The 19,983-nt window shown below is 42.5% G+C and overlaps 2 protein-coding genes across 3 annotated transcripts in view; both read right to left on the minus strand.

Annotated features, from left to right (window-relative positions):
- The window catches only part of myh11a (myosin, heavy chain 11a, smooth muscle), a 28,174-nt gene extending 14,749 nt beyond the window's left edge, over positions 1-13,425 (minus strand). For both annotated transcript variants that reach the window (XM_015970824.3, XM_015970817.3), the window contains exons 1-4: positions 13,287-13,425; positions 6,829-7,193; positions 6,602-6,758; positions 2,489-2,516 (exon numbers count right to left, since the gene is read on the minus strand). In XM_015970824.3, the coding sequence (XP_015826310.1) occupies positions 2,489-2,516; positions 6,602-6,758; positions 6,829-7,170 (527 nt within the window). In that variant the 5' untranslated portion in view covers positions 7,171-7,193; positions 13,287-13,425. The remainder of the gene's footprint in view (positions 1-2,488; positions 2,517-6,601; positions 6,759-6,828; positions 7,194-13,286) is intronic.
- A 3,529-nt stretch (positions 13,426-16,954) lies between these two features.
- Positions 16,955-19,248, minus strand: cep20 (centrosomal protein 20). The gene is made up of 4 exons (XM_015970861.3): positions 19,139-19,248; positions 18,315-18,512; positions 17,585-17,669; positions 16,955-17,300 (listed from the first exon to the last, which is right to left on the minus strand). Exons 1-4 carry the CDS (start codon positions 19,164-19,166, stop codon positions 17,189-17,191), a joined length of 423 nt encoding a protein of 140 aa, XP_015826347.3. The 5' UTR covers positions 19,167-19,248; the 3' UTR covers positions 16,955-17,188.
- Positions 19,249-19,983: the final 735 nt, after the last annotated feature.

The raw sequence follows: 19,983 nt of genomic DNA on the forward strand, positions 1-19,983 counted from the left end.
TGGCCCCGCGAGGAAAGTTGACCATTGAGCAGGATTGATGGTTTATCCCTTGAGGTGCACGTGGCAGGTGGTGCTCACTCCTCACCCCTCCACCCCAGTGGGAGGGTTGATAATAGTTTTAACACCACTATGTTGGTTTCTGAATTTTTATGAAGAAAATGGTTGATTTTTACAACTAATAGGAAAACTGACCTACAGGTGAAACAGGAAAAACTGTAATATGATGCAAAAGTTAATTGATGTCACTAATTCAGCTTAAAAGGCAGCTTTATTTGTATAGCACAGTTCATACACAGAGGTAATCTAATGTGCTTTCCATTAGCGAGAATAGTAATGCGACGGCTAAAACGGGTGAGCAGCTACAGCGCAGAAGGTGCACCATAAACATTCAAACGCCGATGAAAACAGGAAAGTTTTCCATTTTGATTTAAAAGTTTCTAGAGTTGGGTTACATTTCAGGTCACGAGGAAGCTAACTCCACCTGTGAGCAGCACGGTAGCTAAAAGCAACTTCACCCGGTTTGGTTCTGACCCGGTTCTACCAGCGTTCCTAAGGATCTCAGAGTCCTGGGCGTATTTACGGGAAGGAGATCCGACATGTATTCTGGCTCCATAAATTTAAATGGTTATGGCTGACAGCTGATGAAAACCCTAATCTCAGACTACTAGAATATTGTGAAGAGGTTCAGTATTCTAGACTTCATCAGCTGATGGATCCAGAACACCTGCAGAAGGTTCCTGAGCCTACTCAGTTCTGGTTCTGGTTCTGGAGGGTCGGTATCCAGCATGTTTGAGTGGTTTCTCTGCTCCAACACACCGATTCAGTGGTTGAATCACCTGTGCAGCGGCTCAGGCTGGTAATCACCTGCTGATTGAAATCAGGTGTGTTGAAACGGTGTTCAACCTCTCAGTCTGAGCTGGATTACCGACAAACGGACTTCCAGATTCTAGTTTTTACCGTTTCGCCCGTTGATTCGCCGATTAAAAATACTGCAACCAAAAGAAAACAAGTAGAGAAACTTATAAAGACGTTTTTGCTTTCTCTCAACTCAGTAGAGGAAATCCGACTCAGTGGTGTTTAAGGCCACCAACACAGATTTACTACAAAGACAGTTACTCTCATATTAATTCATTACATTAAAAAGCTCAAAATCTTTGGGAAAAAACGGACTTTTTGCTCTGGATCAACGGCTGAGAGCAGCACAGACACATTTAACTCTACAGGGATGATGAAATATAAAGAACCCTTTTAAACTGAATGTATACTCTAAACAGAACCAAGGACGGATTCGCTCTGCAGGAAACAAAATTAGCCATGAGCTGATTGATCCCAGGGCCATCGGCTGGTGTGCGGGTCCTTAAAAGGCACGAGATGTTCTGGCAGCTCAGAGAGGAATCCAACTGCCGTGTCGTGTTCGAAGCTGGTCCTGATGCACAGCATCCCGACTCCTACTGCTGGCAGCTGAGCTGGAGTTTCTCCCTACAGACCATCTGCTGCTGCTCTGTTCTGCACAGCCTGCATGCCTTCACCCACACTCACTTAAAGGATCGCTGCTTTGTCTCAGAGTTTAATTAGCATTATTTGGTGCTTTAATTTCAGCGAAATGTAAAAAGTAGAAGAAAAAAAACACCCAAATATTTCCTCAGAGATCAGGAAGGGCAACAGAAGAATGATCTAAATGCAAGTTTCACACCACAAACGTTTGATTTTGCAGCTGAAGGGGCCTGCTGGGGCATGAAATCTAAAGACTTAAACTTTTAACTTTTGTTCCTCATATCAAACTGCTGCATGCTCACAATCCCTCCCATCTACATTCCTATGAATTCAGAAGCTGCTTCAGATCCACCAGGCCTTCCCGTTTCATTCTGATAAGGTTTAATCGTTCAGGAAACTGTTCTGTAGGAATTTGCTGCATCCTGGTTTTGGTAGATTAGGAGCAGAAGTAAAAAAACAAAAATACTGAGGCTTTACTTGTTTCTACTACATCTCAACTCTTGACTTTACTGTGGAGGTATGCGTGTACATTAATATCAGCAGCACAAACACAAACCCTAAGATCAGCGAGAGTAACGGAGTAAAATGCTTCTGAAATCACTGAATTTACTAAAACAACAAAACCACCACTGAGTTGGGGTCAGATTATAAAATAAATGCAAACAAAATGAAGCCATTTGTCCCTGGAAGTCCGAACTCTGAGTAATTAGCTTGGAGCAAACAAACAAAATGGAGTCCAAACATTTGGAGAGCTAATCTGCTTCTCTCATCAGATCAGGGTTCAGGACGCTTCCTGGCCGACTGAGATGGAGGACACAGCCTTCTGGGAAACCTGCAGAAGTATTGCCACTCAACCAGTTTGAATATAATAAAAACCCGACTTAAAACTTTGTGTTGTAGGGGATGTTTGGCTTGGATCTGCGCCGCTAACACACACAACCAGTTAAGCTCCTCCTTGCAGGTGTAAGAAAGGGAATAACGACGTTTCACTTACGTGCAGAGAATAGACTGGTCCTCGCGGTCTGCAGGACAGAGAATAGATACAGAATCAGGTGGTTTTATGATCATTAATATTCATTTATCTCCCCTGTCAGTCTAGTGGAAACCCCAGCTCCTCCATACCGAGGTGTAACCCCCAACAAATACTGATTTTCATGAAAAACGGCTCTAAACATGCTGCAGGGGGGTGAGGAATTACTCTGCCTCCTAAAATACTCCTGGGAGAGTACACAAAGTCCATGTAGGGATAAACCGCTCCTGGAAGAGTGAACTCGGTTCTGAAACATAACTGACGTTACATTTATGAGCAACTTTTAATCTGGGATCATTTATAGATTCACTTCTGCAGGGATCTGCAGGCACAGTTATAATGCTCCCCCCCCCCCCAACGTGGACCTGAGTCTGGCTGCAGCTCCTGCATCATTCCTCACATGCATTCAAAAAAACATGCAGCCTGTTCCTCTCCTGCACTTCCTAATTAAGGCAGAAGGAGAGAGAATGTGAGATGGCCTGATAGGAGTTTTTGTAAGATCTCCAAAAAACACCCGTCGTTCGTGCACGAGCGAAATGGAAACCTACAGGAGGACAGAAATGTTTTGTTTCATGTCTGACTCAAACACGAAGAGTCGATCTGATAAAAATGTTATTCCCAGCAGCAACGGAATGTTGCTCTTCTGCTGCAGTGGGAACAACAAACTCCCGTCGGGATTTTCACATTTTTCCATCTTCTGGACATCAAAGAGTTGAAGCTTCGCTTCTTGGCAGATGATTTCAGAGCTTTAGGAGGGTTTTCTGGATTTGCTGCGGTTATGCATCACTTCCACTCTTACGTCGAGAATTGTTGGACTGGGAACATTTGGAGTCAAACATCTTGCATCATTAGTTACGACTTCACGGGAAATCCGACCAGTCGAGAGCATCGACTGGCTTCCAGTAGAAGCTGGTAATGGGTGTGATCTTTTCTGGGTCATGTGTACAGAAACCTTTAGGGTCACTTTAAACAGTCAAAAACAATATTTATCATTTAAAATCTTTCCCATTTGCTTTTAAACCACAACAACAGTATTAGCCATCGTCTTAGTGGTGCTTTACACTAAAAGTTCCTACTTTTTTCACCAAATGGGAGGTCCACCAGCTAAACATGTACATGCACTTGTCGCGTCGTAGATCATGAGCCAGAACTCATGCTTAGTTTGAACTAAATGCATCAAGTAAAACACTTTCTGCATGATCAGCCTTTAAGGTAGAGCTGTGAAGGTGGACCTGCAGGGATGAGCTAAATCTAAACCCCTCGTTTACAGGTCAGCCCTCGTCTACACGCTGTATGTGGTGGTCAGGACTTCATTTACGTGTGCTGGAGCACAAAATGCACCACTACAGTATCTGACAGTCGGAAGTACTGGTGTAGAGTTGATTTTAATTATTAAAATAGATAAATAACCTGGCGTCTGATATCGTCTCAGCTGCATTCAACAGGCTTTGCTGTTTTTAATCGGTCGTTTTCTGGGAGCAGACCAATCTCACGTCTTCAGCCCAAATAAGTTCCTTTAAAACCTAAAAACGAGCAGTTTGCATTTCAGCAAAACCAAAAGATTATAAAGAGCTCTTAATGACAGTTTTCTTGGTTTTCATGGCAGCCGGTTATTTTGTCTTTAGGCAACTAAATTCTGTGGATAAACTTAGGAGGTTTTAGTCAAAAGCAGGTGAGTTTCTTTAGCTCTAGTGTTAAAATAACGTCATGCTGGCGTACAGAGCTATTTAAGATTATCGGCATGTAAATGTAACCTCAAACACCGACCGTCAAACTTAAATCTCGTCCAAGAACATGTTCACTTTAAGAGGAAAACCTAGATTCACGCAAAGTCCAAACTAAACCCGGTTTATTCCAAAAAAGGGGGGAAAAAAAAGCTAATTTTAAGTGAGGAAGTGGAGGTTTTCTGACACAGGAAATGCTTTATTGCCCTCCGCCCATCTCCATCCAGATGTCAACTCCTCTGAGAGAACATCCTCACGTCAACATGAAACCAAGCGGGTAAAACCTTCTGGAAACAGAGTCGATGGGAAATGAGTGGCTCTGAAATCGCATCACTGCAGTTTAAACCCAGAGACATTTACTGTAAGCAGCGATGCTGCTGCCAAGGCCACAATCGTCACCTTCACGAGACACTGACTCAAAAAGAGACTCAGAGCCATTAAAGCCATCAGTCTGCAGCAGGCATGAAGTTTATTTAGATCAAACTTGTGAAAAGAGTCAGCTAGGCGGGAATAACCCGTTCATACATCCCATGACCACAAAAATAAGTCATTTTTTTCTGCAAACACTTTGATGCAAATCAGTTGGAACAATTAAAGACAGAAGCGTATTAACAGTGAAGACAAACTAAAAAAACAACAACCCAATTACTAGACTAGTATCAGCTGTTCCTAACGTTTCAGCTTCAGAACCACAAAACACCAGTCGCACCTGATTAACAGCAAATAAAGACAAGAACAGGAAAAACTGCCTCAACAGGTGAGCCGCTTTGAAAATCACAGGTAATCCATTAGGAGCTAAACCGGTTCAAAAACTAATCACAACTTTAAGCCGCCGCTGTGGAGGCACGGGCTTCTCTTCCATTCATTTCTATGTGTTACACAGCGCTTGGATAAAATGAGGCTTAAATGTGAGCTCTTATGAAGTTCTACCTCTGATGTCACTGTACATCATTCACTGTGAGCAATAACCCCAAAGTCTTGTTCAAATCTCTACAACACTCCGTCAAACTGATCTAGGGTAAACATGTAAAACTCCTGGATGAGTCTGAACTCACATGACGGTGTTCAGATTCATCCTTCATGTGCGTTTGCAGCTGGAAAAGCTTTTAGACCAACCATAGCAGAAGCAAAACCATTTTTCTCTGCAGGACGGTCTAGCCACACCCCAGCGTAGTCTTAGGAGGTCTACCATTGGCTCAGCCAAGTGTAGGCTGGGCCAATCTAGAGCTGAACCATTAATTGCGTATGCAATAAAATTTCTATGTGACAAAAGGAGATTTGCTAATCGCAAAGGCTGCGATTTGGCTGCCAGCGAGTGTTTAGCACAATGCTAATATGCATAGAGAAACCCATAGGGATGCTAATGCTAATATCGCCGATTACATTCTTACAAATTACGAATTAGGAACGTGCCAAATTATTACATTTGGAGTCTGATAAAAAGCAAAAACTGCCATTAATCAAATAAGTACAGACAGATATTTTAGTAAAACTAGAAAACTGTAAGAGAGTTTAACTCCACTGAGTTTTGGCTAGCAGCTGTGAACGTTACTGAACTATGGAAGCTCTGCATGGACAAGACATCAAAAAAAGACTTCAATAAATGGGACAAACATCTTTCCTGCAATTTAATTTTCACAGTTGATGCTAATACCTATGCTCCTTCATGGGATGTGCTCCTGGCTGCAAAGCATCGCACCTTCAAATACAAAATTTTACTTTTGAGTGTTTATGTAGACAAATATACTTGTTGATATGATATGTAGATAAATATCTAGATACATAAACTTGTTTATATTCAGTACAAGTTGCATAGATAGGTTTTGCTTCCGTTGGTTGAAAAAGGAGAAAAGCCCCTTGAGAAAATAATCGTGAATTAAATCGCAATATTGAAGAAAAAAAATCTAAATTAGATTTTTCTAAATCGTTCAGCCCTAGGCCAATCACAGCGCTCCAAGTTTGTAGAGCGATGTTTGGTGGGCGTAGCACCTTTTACGGCTTTGGCATCAACTTTGGATGATTTGGACTTGGGCTCTTATTTTACACGTGAACAGACAGAGGTACTTGTGGGTATGGCGGACTGCCCAGTTGACTGATTTCTGGTGTTTGTTGCTCTGATCGGTCCAATTGCTGTCCAGCTGTGTGCAGAGGCCAAATGAAAGCTCTACGGGTCGTGGCCAGACTAATGTACATTTATAAGATGGCTTGCCAAGCCACCTCTTTTCTACTCTACCCTGCAACGAGCCAAGCACCAACCTCATTTAATGTTCAAGCATCCACACCATGCAATGCAATGCAGTTTAAACTATGAGACAATTGACCAGTGAGAACTGTTTAAAAGCAAGAATCCTACCTTGCATCATGTTTCTGTAGGCATTATCAGCTATGGCGTAGATATGAGGGGGGACTTCATGTCTTTTCTTTCCTTTGTACATGTCAATGATCTTCTCCGAGTAGATGGGCAGCATCTTGTAAGGGTTAACCACCACACAGAACAGGCCAGAGTACGTCTGCAAAAACAAGGAACGTCAGACAAGCTGGTCCGTTCTGATCAATAGTCGCGTTTCACTTCATACTTACATAAATAAGCCCTGAGAAGTACCTCTCACGAAGATTGTGCAACACGGAGGCCTCGTTCAGGCAGGTGAGCTCAGCCATGTCCTCCACCTTGCTGAACTTGGGTGGGTTCATCTTCTGGATGTCGTCCTTGTTAACCGTTGTCTTTTTGCCGTTATCGGCCAGCTCCACCAGCACCTCATCGCCACGCTCTTCTTTTATGCTCGCTGCCTCAAAGCCGTGTTTCTCTGATGGGACCCATACCAGCTTCTTGGCCGCCCAGTCGGCCTGAGCCATGGGGCTGTTCAGCAGGTCTTTGTCAACATAGAGGAACTTCTCGTCCTCGCTTGGGGCCTTTTTGGACATTTTAGGTTGGGGCAGAGGGCCAGCTGTGAAGAAAACAGCAAAAGTGAAGACTTAAATTTTAAAGCAAGATGATTAGAAGCAGTTCAGTCATGAGCTACTTGCTGGCTGTGCACGAGCATAAAAACTGGAGAGAAGATGGGCAACTCATCAGATGGAGACAAGCTGTGATTGAAGCTCAGTGAGTTGGTTTGTCTAACCCCCTCCATCGGGGACTTCCACGAGAACAGCCATTCTCACAGCCCTCCACCCTCTCAACCCCTACTCTCCCAGACGTCAGAGGAAACGAACGAGCATCCCCTCCCTACAGAACGTATGATGATCGATGCTGGGAAATTGGTTTTAATTAACTTCACAGCTCGTGTCAGCAGCTTTATCTGGAAACAACAAAAACAAGCAACGAGTACTAAATGGCTTTATACATTACTCAGCCAGTGCTTAATTGACATTCATGTTTTAATGTGTTTCTCCCTCCATCGTCCCTCCTTCCCTCTCTCCGTCTGCTAGGAGGCTTGGGTCCCGTGCTGGGATGACCATATATGGGCTCTTCTCTGGAGCAGAGCTCTTTTCTGTGGACCTAAACAGCAAGGCTAGTGAACTCCCAAACAAAGCCCATATAGGGAATAGTATGTCTCCTGCTGGCTTTGTCGTTTACTGTTAAATGATAACAGCGAGGCAGAGAGGTCGAATGAACTTGAGTTTTAACTATCATGCTTCACATGAGCCTCTGGTGGAGATCATTTCTAAAAAGCAGCTTTATGAAAAACAGTACTTGTCTCCTTACCAACAGACAAATTATGTTTCACTCATTAATGAGATCCAGACCAACCTGGCGCTGTGTGGAAAGAATAACCCACCTCCTTAAATCAGGACTCAGCTGGGACTAATAACTACACCAGGACCTGATCACCGTCGGACCTGTAGAATTAATAACTTCTATGAAAAATCCTGTCTGACAACTTGAAGCAGGCCAAAAAGCAACACGTCCGGCCCCGTTCAACAGAAATCTGAAACTAAAAAGCCCAGAAGATCTAAAGCTGTGAGCCTGGTCATTCCTCAATCCCCAAGTATGCTAGTAAGTTCTTGTGTACTTGGCACATACAGCAGTAAGTCCGTTCTGCCGAGGACAAGGATGGCATTTGGAACAAAACCGTACTTCGTTACATCATGGCAACAAGCGCTGCTTTACACTTTGATTAGAAAAAAACTACCTGAAATAAGAATAAAAGGTCTAGTTCATGCCACATATACTAATAAATACGTTTGATTTGTAGAATGTTTGGTCCATTTTTGATCAAACTTTATAAAATACCAGCGTTTCCTGCTGTTAAAACTAAAGTTTATTTTTCATCAAAACTGCTATTTTAGGCAAGGCTGCTTTTATTTTGATAGTCTGCACACTAATTAGCATTTGAGGTATCGTGAAAAGTCAGAAGAGAAACAAAGTCAGCAAATTTTACAGGTTAAAACATTTATCTACAATACCAGACAAGTTAATATTTATTAAGTTAGATTTAGTCATTAGTAGTTTTTATGTAAAACAGTTATGAGCTTTTCTGCTCTGCCATTTTCCATGTGAGATAAGTTTGAGACGATGCATTTTGGGATACTTCAATGTCCCGGGTCCGCAGAAGGATGAAGTAATGCCTAATGCATCCTTGATACAATGGGCGGAGCAAGAACACATCCGGGAACTATGATATGTACTTGGGGTTGGAATAGTACTTGGGCAATCGTTGACATTTCACAAAGTTCAGACGAGTATGCAGAAATGGTCCCTTGGTTGAGGTCAAAGGTCATGCTTCAACACTGAGATGGGTGTCTTTTTGTAGGTGTTCATCCTATTACATCTGGAGTAAAACTGCCTTTTAGAACATACCAGCAGCCAAGTATGGCGGTGGTAGTATGATGGTCGGGCTACTTTGGTGTTTTAGGACCTGGATGACTTGCTGTAAATGATTGTGCTCTATAATAGAAAATCCTAAAGGAATGTCTGAACTTTGACCCTAACCAGACTGTTTATGCTTGAAAACATTCCAATGTGCCTGAATTAGAACAATGTTTGCAAACAATAGGGGGCTAAATTCCCCCACAGTGGGGAGTGGGACAGAGACTTACTAGTTATCACAAATGCCTGGTTGTAGTCGTTGCCACCAAGTTATTAAAGCTACAGCGGCAAATTTGGAAAACAAAAGTGGCTTAAAACATTTTTTCATGCCTCTTCACATTTTAACAGTGTAGCTATAAATATATTGTGGAGATTCAAAAAATATGAAAAAATTCAATGGTTCTCTTGTATTTGTCTAAAAACCTCCACTAACAACACGGCTGGGAGTGAAACCAACCATTGGACCATTTGGTTGTCAGTTTCATCAAACCGCTGCACTTCCCTGGGTCCTCCACTCATCACACACTCACGTATTCAGCACCACTGGTGAGAGGTTCTCCGCTCAGTAACATCAGAGAAGGAGAAACAGCCGGCTGCTACCGCTTCAGCTTTAGGACAAACTATCAAAGAGTCCCAAAAAGAAACACACCATTTGAAGTTAGACAACAAAAGACATTTGGATCTAGAAAACTGTGACAGGTGTTCGGCGCCATCTTGTTTCTTTCGGTGTTGCAGGTTTCCGGATCTAGCAGAAGCGTGTCAGAGAAGATACACGAGGGGAGAGGTACGTGTTCCGTTTGCATTCAAAAGCTACTCTGTAGATTTGCTATAGCATCTTTAATATATCTACCTGGTTGGCCTAGACAGGAAATCATTTAAAAAATTGTTAACTTGGGTTATCGGGGCGAGGGTGGCACAGGAGTTAAGTGCTCGCCCTGTAATCGGAAGGTTGCAGGTTCGAGCCCCACTCAGTCTGACGCTGTCGTTATGTCCTTGGGCAAGACACTTAACCCACGCTGCCTGCTGGTGGTGGTCGGAGGGACCGGTGGCGCCAGTGCTCGGCAGCCTCGCCTCTGTCATTGCGCCCCAGGGCAGCTGTGGCTACATTGTAGCTCATCCCCACCAGTGTGTGAATGTGTGTGTGAATGGGTGAATGACTGATTGTGTTGTAAAGCACCTTGGGGGGTTCCAGGACTCTAGAAGGCGCATTATCAAATACAGGCCATTTACCATTTATCTTTGGCTGATATAAAAGTTAGTTTGCTCTTTGGAAACATTCATGACAAAAAAAAAATACTTTTTCACGTTGCCACTTGATGCAGAAGAAAACTGGCCAGACGGTGCAGTCGAGTCCTTGGCAAACAGCCAAGAAAACTAAACCTTTGACCCCAAACCCTAAAGTTATTCAGTGGTTTTGTTATTCTGAGGAGAAATACGCTGGCAAGATTTAAATCAGCTGAGAAGGAAACGTCTCTTCAAATCAACAAAGTAAGTGATCATTTTTATCCCATTTCTATCCTGATGGGGATTGGTCTCATCCAAGGTGATGACTTCACCATGGACGTAGTTTAGACTTTTTCTAAAGTCCATTTTTGTCCCCTGCACTTTTTACCGTCCAAAACCAACCTTATGCAATATTAAACAGACACTGGTGGAGCACTAGGACCAAGCAGAAAACCACTTGTGTTGAAGCCATTAGAACCATCCATAAGCTCATCTATTGGCTGTGCTGATACTTGCTAACGTGTGATTGGCTGTTCCTGCCACCTGTGTACTTGACAGTTCTGCATATCTGACACTGCATTAAAAGAGCATCTAGGCTGTAGGGGTTATACATTTTTTTTGTATACTTAACACCTCCCCAGTCCTCATGCCGGTTGTGTCCCCCCACTTCTCAAGTCAAAACCACGTCCATGGACCTCACCGCATAAAGAGTCGATATTGTTTAATTGGTATGAAAATGATGCAAATCACAACTGACGACATTCACACCAGTAACACTTGTTGGGGAGAATTCAGTTCAGGGCAGGCAACATGTTTAAAGAGCAAGACACCCCTACCAGAGTATTACTCCACTCCCACTTCCTGTTAGAAAAATGCAACAAATGCTGTTGCCTAGCAGACCGAGAGGGCGGAGCCGCTAACAAATACACACACACAGGCTCACAATGACATTGTGGCATCATATGGTACCAGCTAACGTTCTAGGGTACCTCTTAGCCAATAGCGATGGCAGATTGAAATTCAAATTCAAATGCAGTGCAGAGTTTTTACCTGACAACGGCACAACACTGATAGTTTTAGGCAGAAATTTTTAATTTTAACTAAAATGCACTAAAGTGCAAACTATTGACTACCCGTGTCTGCAGCACGATTAGACACGCATTTATATAGTTTATCAGAAAAAAATAAGTTGATTTGGGGTGACTTGCTCTTTAAAAAGCACCAACAGAGCGTAAAAAAAAGCAAACATTTCATTTCTACTTCAGAAGCATTCCATTATTTTAATGGTCTTTGCTAAATAACTGAGCCAGCTACCAAATACAGTAGATGCAGTCGGCTGTTTCTAATAAAACAGAAATTATGTCACGATGGATATGACTTAACTCGCCTTTGAACTCGGGAGTGTTAACTTCCTGGATAACAGAAAATAAATCATTTTCTCTGCAGACTTGCATCAAACCCTTCCTCCTCTTTATACACCAAGGCTGGCACACACTGAGTGGGAACTGGGCAATAACAAAAGCTCAGCTGTCCTAGAACGCTTTTAAAGGCACCCATGGGATCAGCCAAACAAAAAAGTGATGTACATCCTACTGAGAAAAAAACAAACAAAAAAAAAGCTTAATTTATTTCCATTTGTTAAAAATGGCTAAGTTGTTACAGACGTTCTGTGAATAAAGCATGACAACAAAGTATTAATTGTGATAAACTTCTTATCCTCTTTGATTTTTTTCAAACAATAATTCAGGTTTATACTCTGGAATAAAACAAGCCTTCTATATGGGCGGTTTGGTCAACACGGTTGGTGCTCAGCTCATCCTGAAGACAGCCTTCTGAAGTGGCTCGGACAGGTTAATTCAGACTGACTGAAACCTTCTGGGAAGGCAAAGGCAAGCAGTCATCACAAGACTATTCTGAGTCTTATCCTAATAGGAGATAAAACCACCCATTCTCTGTAAGAAGCAAATGTCACGGTCACGCCATGAATCAGCAAAACTATTCTTAATGATGTTCAGCTGGATGTCAGCTCCTCGTCTTGCATCACGTAGTGTAAAAACTAAAATCAAGGTTTGATTCTGTCTAATATCAAGCCCCAAGGAGGACACAAAGGGAAACTGTTTGGGTTAAACACACAGTAACGAGTGAAAATGGAGTCAGTGACCTTTCCATTTTGTAACCTGCAGGGTCAGAAAATGAGGTTTTTTCATTTCCCATCTGAAAAGTTTCACAACCCCTCTTCCTGTGACATCCCACAACCCTCCAGACGGTAATGCATTTCATAAAGTATAAAAAACATTATGTTTCCTCTCCCTAAGCCCTTTATGCTGGCTAAAACCTGATCTACACATTAACTGTCAGAAAATGACAGCAAATGCAAAGAAATGTTAAATAAAAACACTCGATTCTTCATTTTGTTGGTATGAAGTAATTTTTCAAAAAGGGGCAAACAAACAGAACATAATAATTTACCATCATCTTACGCAAAACTGTCTTACACTTGTCTTGACAATCTTCTTAAGACATAGTTGTCTGACAAACATGCAACTTAATACAACCATATTTGGAAAACAGGAAACACCATTGGGCATGCTCTTACTTTGATAGGAGGACTTAACTTCCTTTTGCTCCTGCATCACTGCTCTGCAGCCGTTCCACTTTTATTCTATCTTAACCATACACACATTACAAAGACTAGCCCATTTTATTGTCTATATCTCGAGAAAAAGTGGGTTACTTTTCATTTATAGTGGATAAAACACAAATAATAAGGCTAGACGTCCATATAAGACCTAACCAAGTTAATTTAAAGAGGCTAAACAGTAAAAGTTACGTTAATACAACTAATTATCTGTATTAATCAGCTACGGTTTTTAAATACGTGAATAAAAATAAGGCAAAACGGCAAAGCCAGCCAGAACCAGTCAGCTAAAAGTTAGCTAAACTGTAGCAGGTGTATTTCGCGCTTTTTCACACTTCTCCCCACAAAAATAAGTAAATAAAAACTCACTGATACGAAGAAACGTGTGCTCAGATGGAGGTTCAGATTAGAAAAGTAGGGATTTGGAGAAAGTGGCGCCGACGAGGTACTCCCAGGACAAACAGTCCAAAAGTGACCCTCGTGAATTTAAAAGCCCAGTCATTTAAACTGCCCACAGACTCTCGTGGGTGGAGCCGCACGCGCTCGGATTCATTCAGCATCACGTTGCGAGCGCGAGAGGCAGCGCGCATGCGCAATGGGGCCAAGGGTAGAGAGGGAGAAGTGCTGCTGATGATAAAGTGACAGAAACTGTAAAAACTCACATTTTAACACCGGAATTATTTTTTTTTTTAATTTAAAAAAGACACAAAAACAATAACGAGCAACTTAAAATCAAACGGATAGGAAAGCTGATAAATAAAAAATGTGCTAATGTTTCCCCACATAATCTTATGCTTTTAGAGGAAAACGTCACATTTTTATTTAAGATGTGAACATTTGTATATGTCTTTATGTGACATCAAAATTTAAATAAACCAACTGAGTTTTGGCTTCTTCTTTTTTTCATTAAATCCACTTTTATTGATCACTGAAGATATTTTCATTTCATTTGGGAAACAGCTATAGGTTTTAGATTGACTGTACTTTGTGTTTTTATTTGACAAAAATGCTTTTTTTAAAGCATACATTTATTTTCAATGTTCTCAGTTGAAATTTCACAGCAAAGAATTTAGTAAAACATATTTTTGTTTAAAACAATCAGTCATTAATGGTGATGCCTAGTCCAAAGTCATGTGTGCCAAAATCATCAAGTCACTAATCAGCCCAAAAACGTTTTTAAATTTAAGAAATGCAATATTTATTTATATAGTGATTTTTTACCATGTGTATTCCTCACAATAGTTTCAAAAAAGGCATATTAGTTCAGATCTAAACATAAAAACGTTGGAAATGATCTCTCTACATCCACACCTTGTTGGAGAGATAAAATTAATGATTCTAGAAACACAAGTGGGGGCCACAATTAATCTCTCCAAGGTTCACGAAAGGCCCCAGCTGCACTTAGGACACGCCTGATGCAGACCAAGCTTTTTTTATTTCACAGTTTAGGAAATTACTGAAGCTAATACTTTTTAACTTGAACCTTTTAGATAAGAAATCCATCTCGTGCAATTGTAACCAGTTCCCTCCCAGAGCTTCAGATGGATGATGGGCCTTTTTAAAAACGATTTCTTTAATTGTTGGCATGAAAAATCGTTTGGATCGGAACGGCTGTTGCTTCGATTTAAAGCGCAAGTTCTCAAAGTGAATGACATGGAAACAAAGCCTATTAAACGGAGACACAATGAAATGTGATGCCTGTGATCTTGAGTCCCATAAGGGTCTGTGACCCGCTCCTCTTAAGGGAAACACATGGATCACCTTTTACTGTAAACCTGCAGAGTTCTCCTCCCTCACACCAATTCAGTTTTCATTCTCCTTATGTGTACGTGTGCATCCTATATCTGTTTTCTATTCACAGCACATTCCAGCATCACAAATGGCCTCCCCCCTCCGTGTTCGCTGCATCCCTCCAGCTTCTTCCCAATGGAACTTCCTATATATGGACACGGTCCTGTTTGCTCCAGTAAATCAAGCTGCTGCTTGATAGCTGTGGCCTGTTTTGTGCCAGAGGCAGAATGCTGCACTGGTGCGTGAAACCTGGTGACAGACCAAAGACCAGAACGATGGACCCTCAGGCTCGCTCTGATCAGCACCACGGAGGTGGAGCGTTGCTCCTGAGGGAGGTGCTCAGGTTGAAGAACTCAGATGAGGCAGGATGGAGGAGGAGGAGGAGGAAAAGAAAGCAGTGGCGAGGCTGAAGTGGGTTCCATATAAGGAGAGTGGAATCTCAGCCGCTTTGTGTTACTCTCAGAGTCTACAAGCAACAACACCGGGCCTCGGTGACTAAATATGGTCCAACAGCAACGGCATTGTTCAAACAAAGTTGTCCCTGCGGGAATAACTCTTATTATTTACAAGCGCTGAGCAGTGGCAGGTGAATCTGGCAGCCGTTGGGATGAGAAAGGAACGTGAAAGAATGAAGGATCTGATGAACTGATTGCAGACGAGATACAGAAATGAGACAAACGTGATCCATGAAAATAGCTGTTCCAATACTATTATAACCGTGATCGATCCGGGACGCCAGCGAGGAGACGTGTGTGTTGACTTTGGCTGGACGTTTTCCATACCTAAGTATGAACCAGAGAAAAGGTTCAACCAGTTCCTCAAAGCTAGGAAACGTTTGTGAAGTTATGAGGAGACGGTGGGAGTGAGCGTTAAAAAGCAGTAGTGGGCCAGTCCCACTGGTACAGTTCCAGCTTCAGGCCTCATAAAACAGTCAAATAAAGTAAAGTAAACTAAATCATGCCCATTTGCATTTATTCAAACTAAATGAGCTGATAGTAAGAGTTTTATACGTGGAGCAACACGAAGAAACCTTTTACAAACAGCACATTTCTCCTAGTTTCATTGTCTTCTCCTTCATGTCCATAGATGGATGTCTGTTGGAGCGATTACATGTTTATGGATACATCTGACCCTCCTGGAATGCGATCGCATCCTGATCTGAGCCCAGGGGTAAACATGACTTCTCTCTGCTGCAGGGAAGGACGCGTTTATGCAGCTGTCACTCAAGCTTGAAGGGAAATGCTGACGATCAGAATCAATGTGAAGCATTTGTTTACGTGGGAACACTAGTATCCCTCAGTAGAGTAGCTGTGCTGATGGGTCAGGGTGATGATTAATGAGCAAGAGATTTATCTGCAACGTGAGACTAAACATCCTAATGGTGACGAGGCCCGCCCATTTTTCTCCACTTATCCAACGTCAGTTCCTGGGGCCAACAGCTTAAGCAGGGAGGCCCAGACTTCCCTCTCCCCAGCCACTTGGGCCAGCTCCTCCAGGGGAATCCTTAGGTGTTCCCTTGCCAGCCAAGAGACATAGTCCCTCCAGCGTGTCCTGGGTCTTCCCTTGGGTCTCCTCCCAGCTGGACGTGCCTCTCCAGGGAGGCGTCCTGACTAGATGCCCGAGCCACCTCACCTGGCTCCTCTCAATGTGGAGGAGCAGCGGGTCTACTCCGAGCCCCTCCTGGATCACCGAGCTTCTCACCCGATCTCTCAGGGAGAGCCCAGTCACCCGGCGGAGAAAACTCATTTTGGCCGCTTGTCGATCTCGCGTTTCATCTCTCCCTCACTCGTGAACAAGACCCCAAGATGCTTAAACTTCTCCACTCGGAACAGGAACTCGTCTCTGACCTGGAGAAGGCATTCTACCCTTTTCCGACTCAAGACCCTGGTCTCGGGTTTCGAGGAGTGCATTCTCATCCCAGCTGCTTCACACCGCTCCAGTGAAAGTTGGAGATCACAGCCTTATGAAACCAGCAGGTTCACATCATCTGCAAAAAGCAGAGGCCTGATCTTCAGGCCATCAAAACGGATCCCCTTGATGAGGACATTTTTATAAAATCAAACAAAAGAATAAACCAATGCAAGTGCAAAGGACAAAAAGTCTTAAAATCAATCAGTTTTAGAAATTTGAAAGGAATTAAAGCTGCATTCATCCTACAAACTGAATAGGCGTCGCTTGACCAGATTTAGCTTTTGTTGGGCAGACACTGCCATCTTGTGGTGTAAAAAAACACTTTCACAGATTCGTAAAGGGTATAAATAAAACTTTTATTATCAACAGTATAAAAAGACAACAAATATGGCCACACTTTATTGTCCCTGGATTTCACACTTCACTGAGGCTTTGTGGAATAATACCAGCGACAGACAACAAGCCGAGTTCAGTCCGATTCTGTGGGATTTCTTATTCTCTACATAAGAGCCAAACAAAGCCTGATTCAGTCCAGAAGCATCGCAAGTCACCAGAACATCCCCCACATGTCACGCATCATGTTCAGGAGCTGCGTTAGTCACAGCAGGACCACGAAGAAGAACCTTCCCTCTGTTATCACCACTATTCAGAAAGTGAGACACCAATCCATAGAGAAGAGGCCTGCAAGGAAATATGAAAGCACATTGACACATTTTTATTTTTCTCAGGCAGGAACTGAGCCTGTTGCTTGTTTCCCAGTTTTTCTCAGTTTTGTTATGGTGACGAGGTGAAAGCAAAACACTAACACGTGTCATATTTTACACAATCAGAGACAACCATTCAAAATGACTATGTCATTACAAAACAATGATCGCCACACTGGTTAAACACAAGCGTTCGGTAAATCACTGAACACTGTTATCAACACCAGACTGTGCTGGGATTTTCCCACTCCTGACACTTACACTGTCTTAGAGCTGGGATCCTCTGTGATTTTCATCTCATTGGCCAGAAACTGTCTGTCCAAGGAAGCCTCGGGCTGGCCCGACTCTGAGAAAACAAACGATGCTGAGAAGAAGTCCTCTGGGTGGTTACACTGATACTGATAAATGACCTGCACTTGTATGGCGCCTCTCAGAGTAAGGACTCCAAAGCGCTTTACACTACAGTGTATCATTCATCCATTCACACACTGATGGTGATGAGCTGCGATGTAGCCACAGCTGCCCTGGGGCGCACTGACAGAGGCGAGGCTGCCGAGCACAGGCGCCACGGGTCCCTCCGACCACCACCAGCAGGCAAGGTGGGTTAAGTGTCTTGCCCAAGGACACAACAGCAAAATTCTCTGACCGGAGCCGGGATTGAACCTGCAACCTTCAGATTACTGGACAACCTGCTCAACCTGTTGAGCTACTGCTGTCCCACTGACACACTGTGGGATCTGAAATGGCACCAAAGCCTTTTTCTGCATCAAGGCAGCTGTGGCTACAGTGTAGCTCATCACCATCCGTGTGTGAATGGATGAATGATACACTGTTGTGGAAATTGCTTTAGAGTCCTCTGACTCTGAAAAGCGCTCTACAAGTGCAGGTCATTTATCTTCATCATAAGTGATCAGTCTTGACCTGGAGAGCATTTGTTTACATTTAAACGTATACTGCTGCCATAAAAACGGTGACTAATTGATTCACACACCTGCTGTCAGCACTGACGCTGTGTACCTGTACTTGTTGAACTCCAGGTACTCCCGGATGAGTTCGTTAATGAGCAGGTTTTCGTGAGACAGAGGAGGCCGCGGTTCACGCTGGTCATCCAGGGCGCTGAACACTTCCGCCCGGATACGAGCCTTCAGCTGACCCAGCACGCCACGTGACTCCAGGGTTTCCCTCACGGCTGAAAACAATAAAACATCTGTATTATAACACATTAATTTAGCAGGCAGCCAATGGTAAGGAGTACGTGTGTGGGGGAGTCGCTTGTAAACCCCAAAGATCATGTATCTTAGCAACACACCAAACCTCACTCAATTATATGTGAATTTCACATTTACTTAAAGATTTTTAGGCTAAATCTTTTATAATATAGCTCATACTATTGTCCATACCTCTAAAATACCCACAGTTTCAATCGTCATAGAATGTAACAACTTTTACTTTTCCGTTGTATTATTATCCCCACAACCAGCTAGCTAATCTAGCTAATCTGGCTAACTTGTGGGTATCCAACATCAGCTAGTGGACAAAAAGAAACACGAGCTAAGCTAAAATAGTTTAAAACGTCTTATTTAGCTTTAACGAATGAAACGCACATTCTAATACATAAAAACCCAGGAAACATTGAGCAAGTGTGCTTTTCTGAAAAATCATTTCCACTTATTTAGCACATTTGTATTATGGGAGATTGCTGGAAGACGCTGTGTTGTTAGCTAAAACGTTGACAAATTTATCATAATATAAAGCGAAATTGTGTAAAGATTTTTGATTGAGGAAAGAAAAACGATATAGTGAGTGAGCTCTTACCACTCTTTAGCTCAGACATGGTCGCCATTGCAACAAGTGATGTAAACAATCCGTTTATGGGCTAACGTCTTCCATCTAGCGGCTGCTTGTTGAAACTACAACCTCAATGGCCCGCAACGCCTCCAAACAGGTGTTTGTTTTCCTCCAAACATTTCATAGCTTTACCTGCAGAGTCTGAGAAGTAGAAGTTGGTGCACCTCACCTTTTCAGGTAAGAACGTTCACCCATATATTCAGCATGAACTTTGGGCTTAATTAGTTAGGATTTCATCAGGTATTTTGCAACTTCCTGCGGTATTTATGATCTCTTTTACTCTTTGTCTTATTTTTGTCTTTACTTGTAACAGCCAAGTTTTGAAGGTCGTTTTTATGACTTTTAATCTCATTTGTCTGCTGAGTGGAATCACTTCAGTGTCTCGCTGTAAAATGTTTTGGAGAAATTTCCCTCCAACGCATTTGTCTTATGTTTCTGCTTCTCTTCATGTCTTCTTTATGAGCCCATTCGTGTGCATGCAATTTAAAATAAATGTATTATTGGAATAGCAGTGCCCCCTTTGATCCTTTGGGCTCATGAGTCTGTTCAGACATTTTTCTGGAGCCTTTGACTGCACAGAACACTTTAAACCTTAACCAACTTCAGACTTATTGAAACTTATCTGTATAAAAAACAATGAATTTGACCAATTCTATAAACTAAATGACTCAAAATCAAAAATAACCACAGATTCAAATACACTTTATTTTCCAGCATTGATCAAGACAGTACATTAACGTCAAAGGTCAGTGAAAATAATCAAGCTTGTTATAAAAAGTATAAATATAATCCTCAGAATTTCAAGGACATTT

This window comes from Nothobranchius furzeri, chromosome 6 (assembly GCF_043380555.1).
Source record: "Nothobranchius furzeri strain GRZ-AD chromosome 6, NfurGRZ-RIMD1, whole genome shotgun sequence".
In the NCBI taxonomy this organism is placed as follows: domain Eukaryota; kingdom Metazoa; phylum Chordata; class Actinopteri; order Cyprinodontiformes; family Nothobranchiidae; genus Nothobranchius; species Nothobranchius furzeri.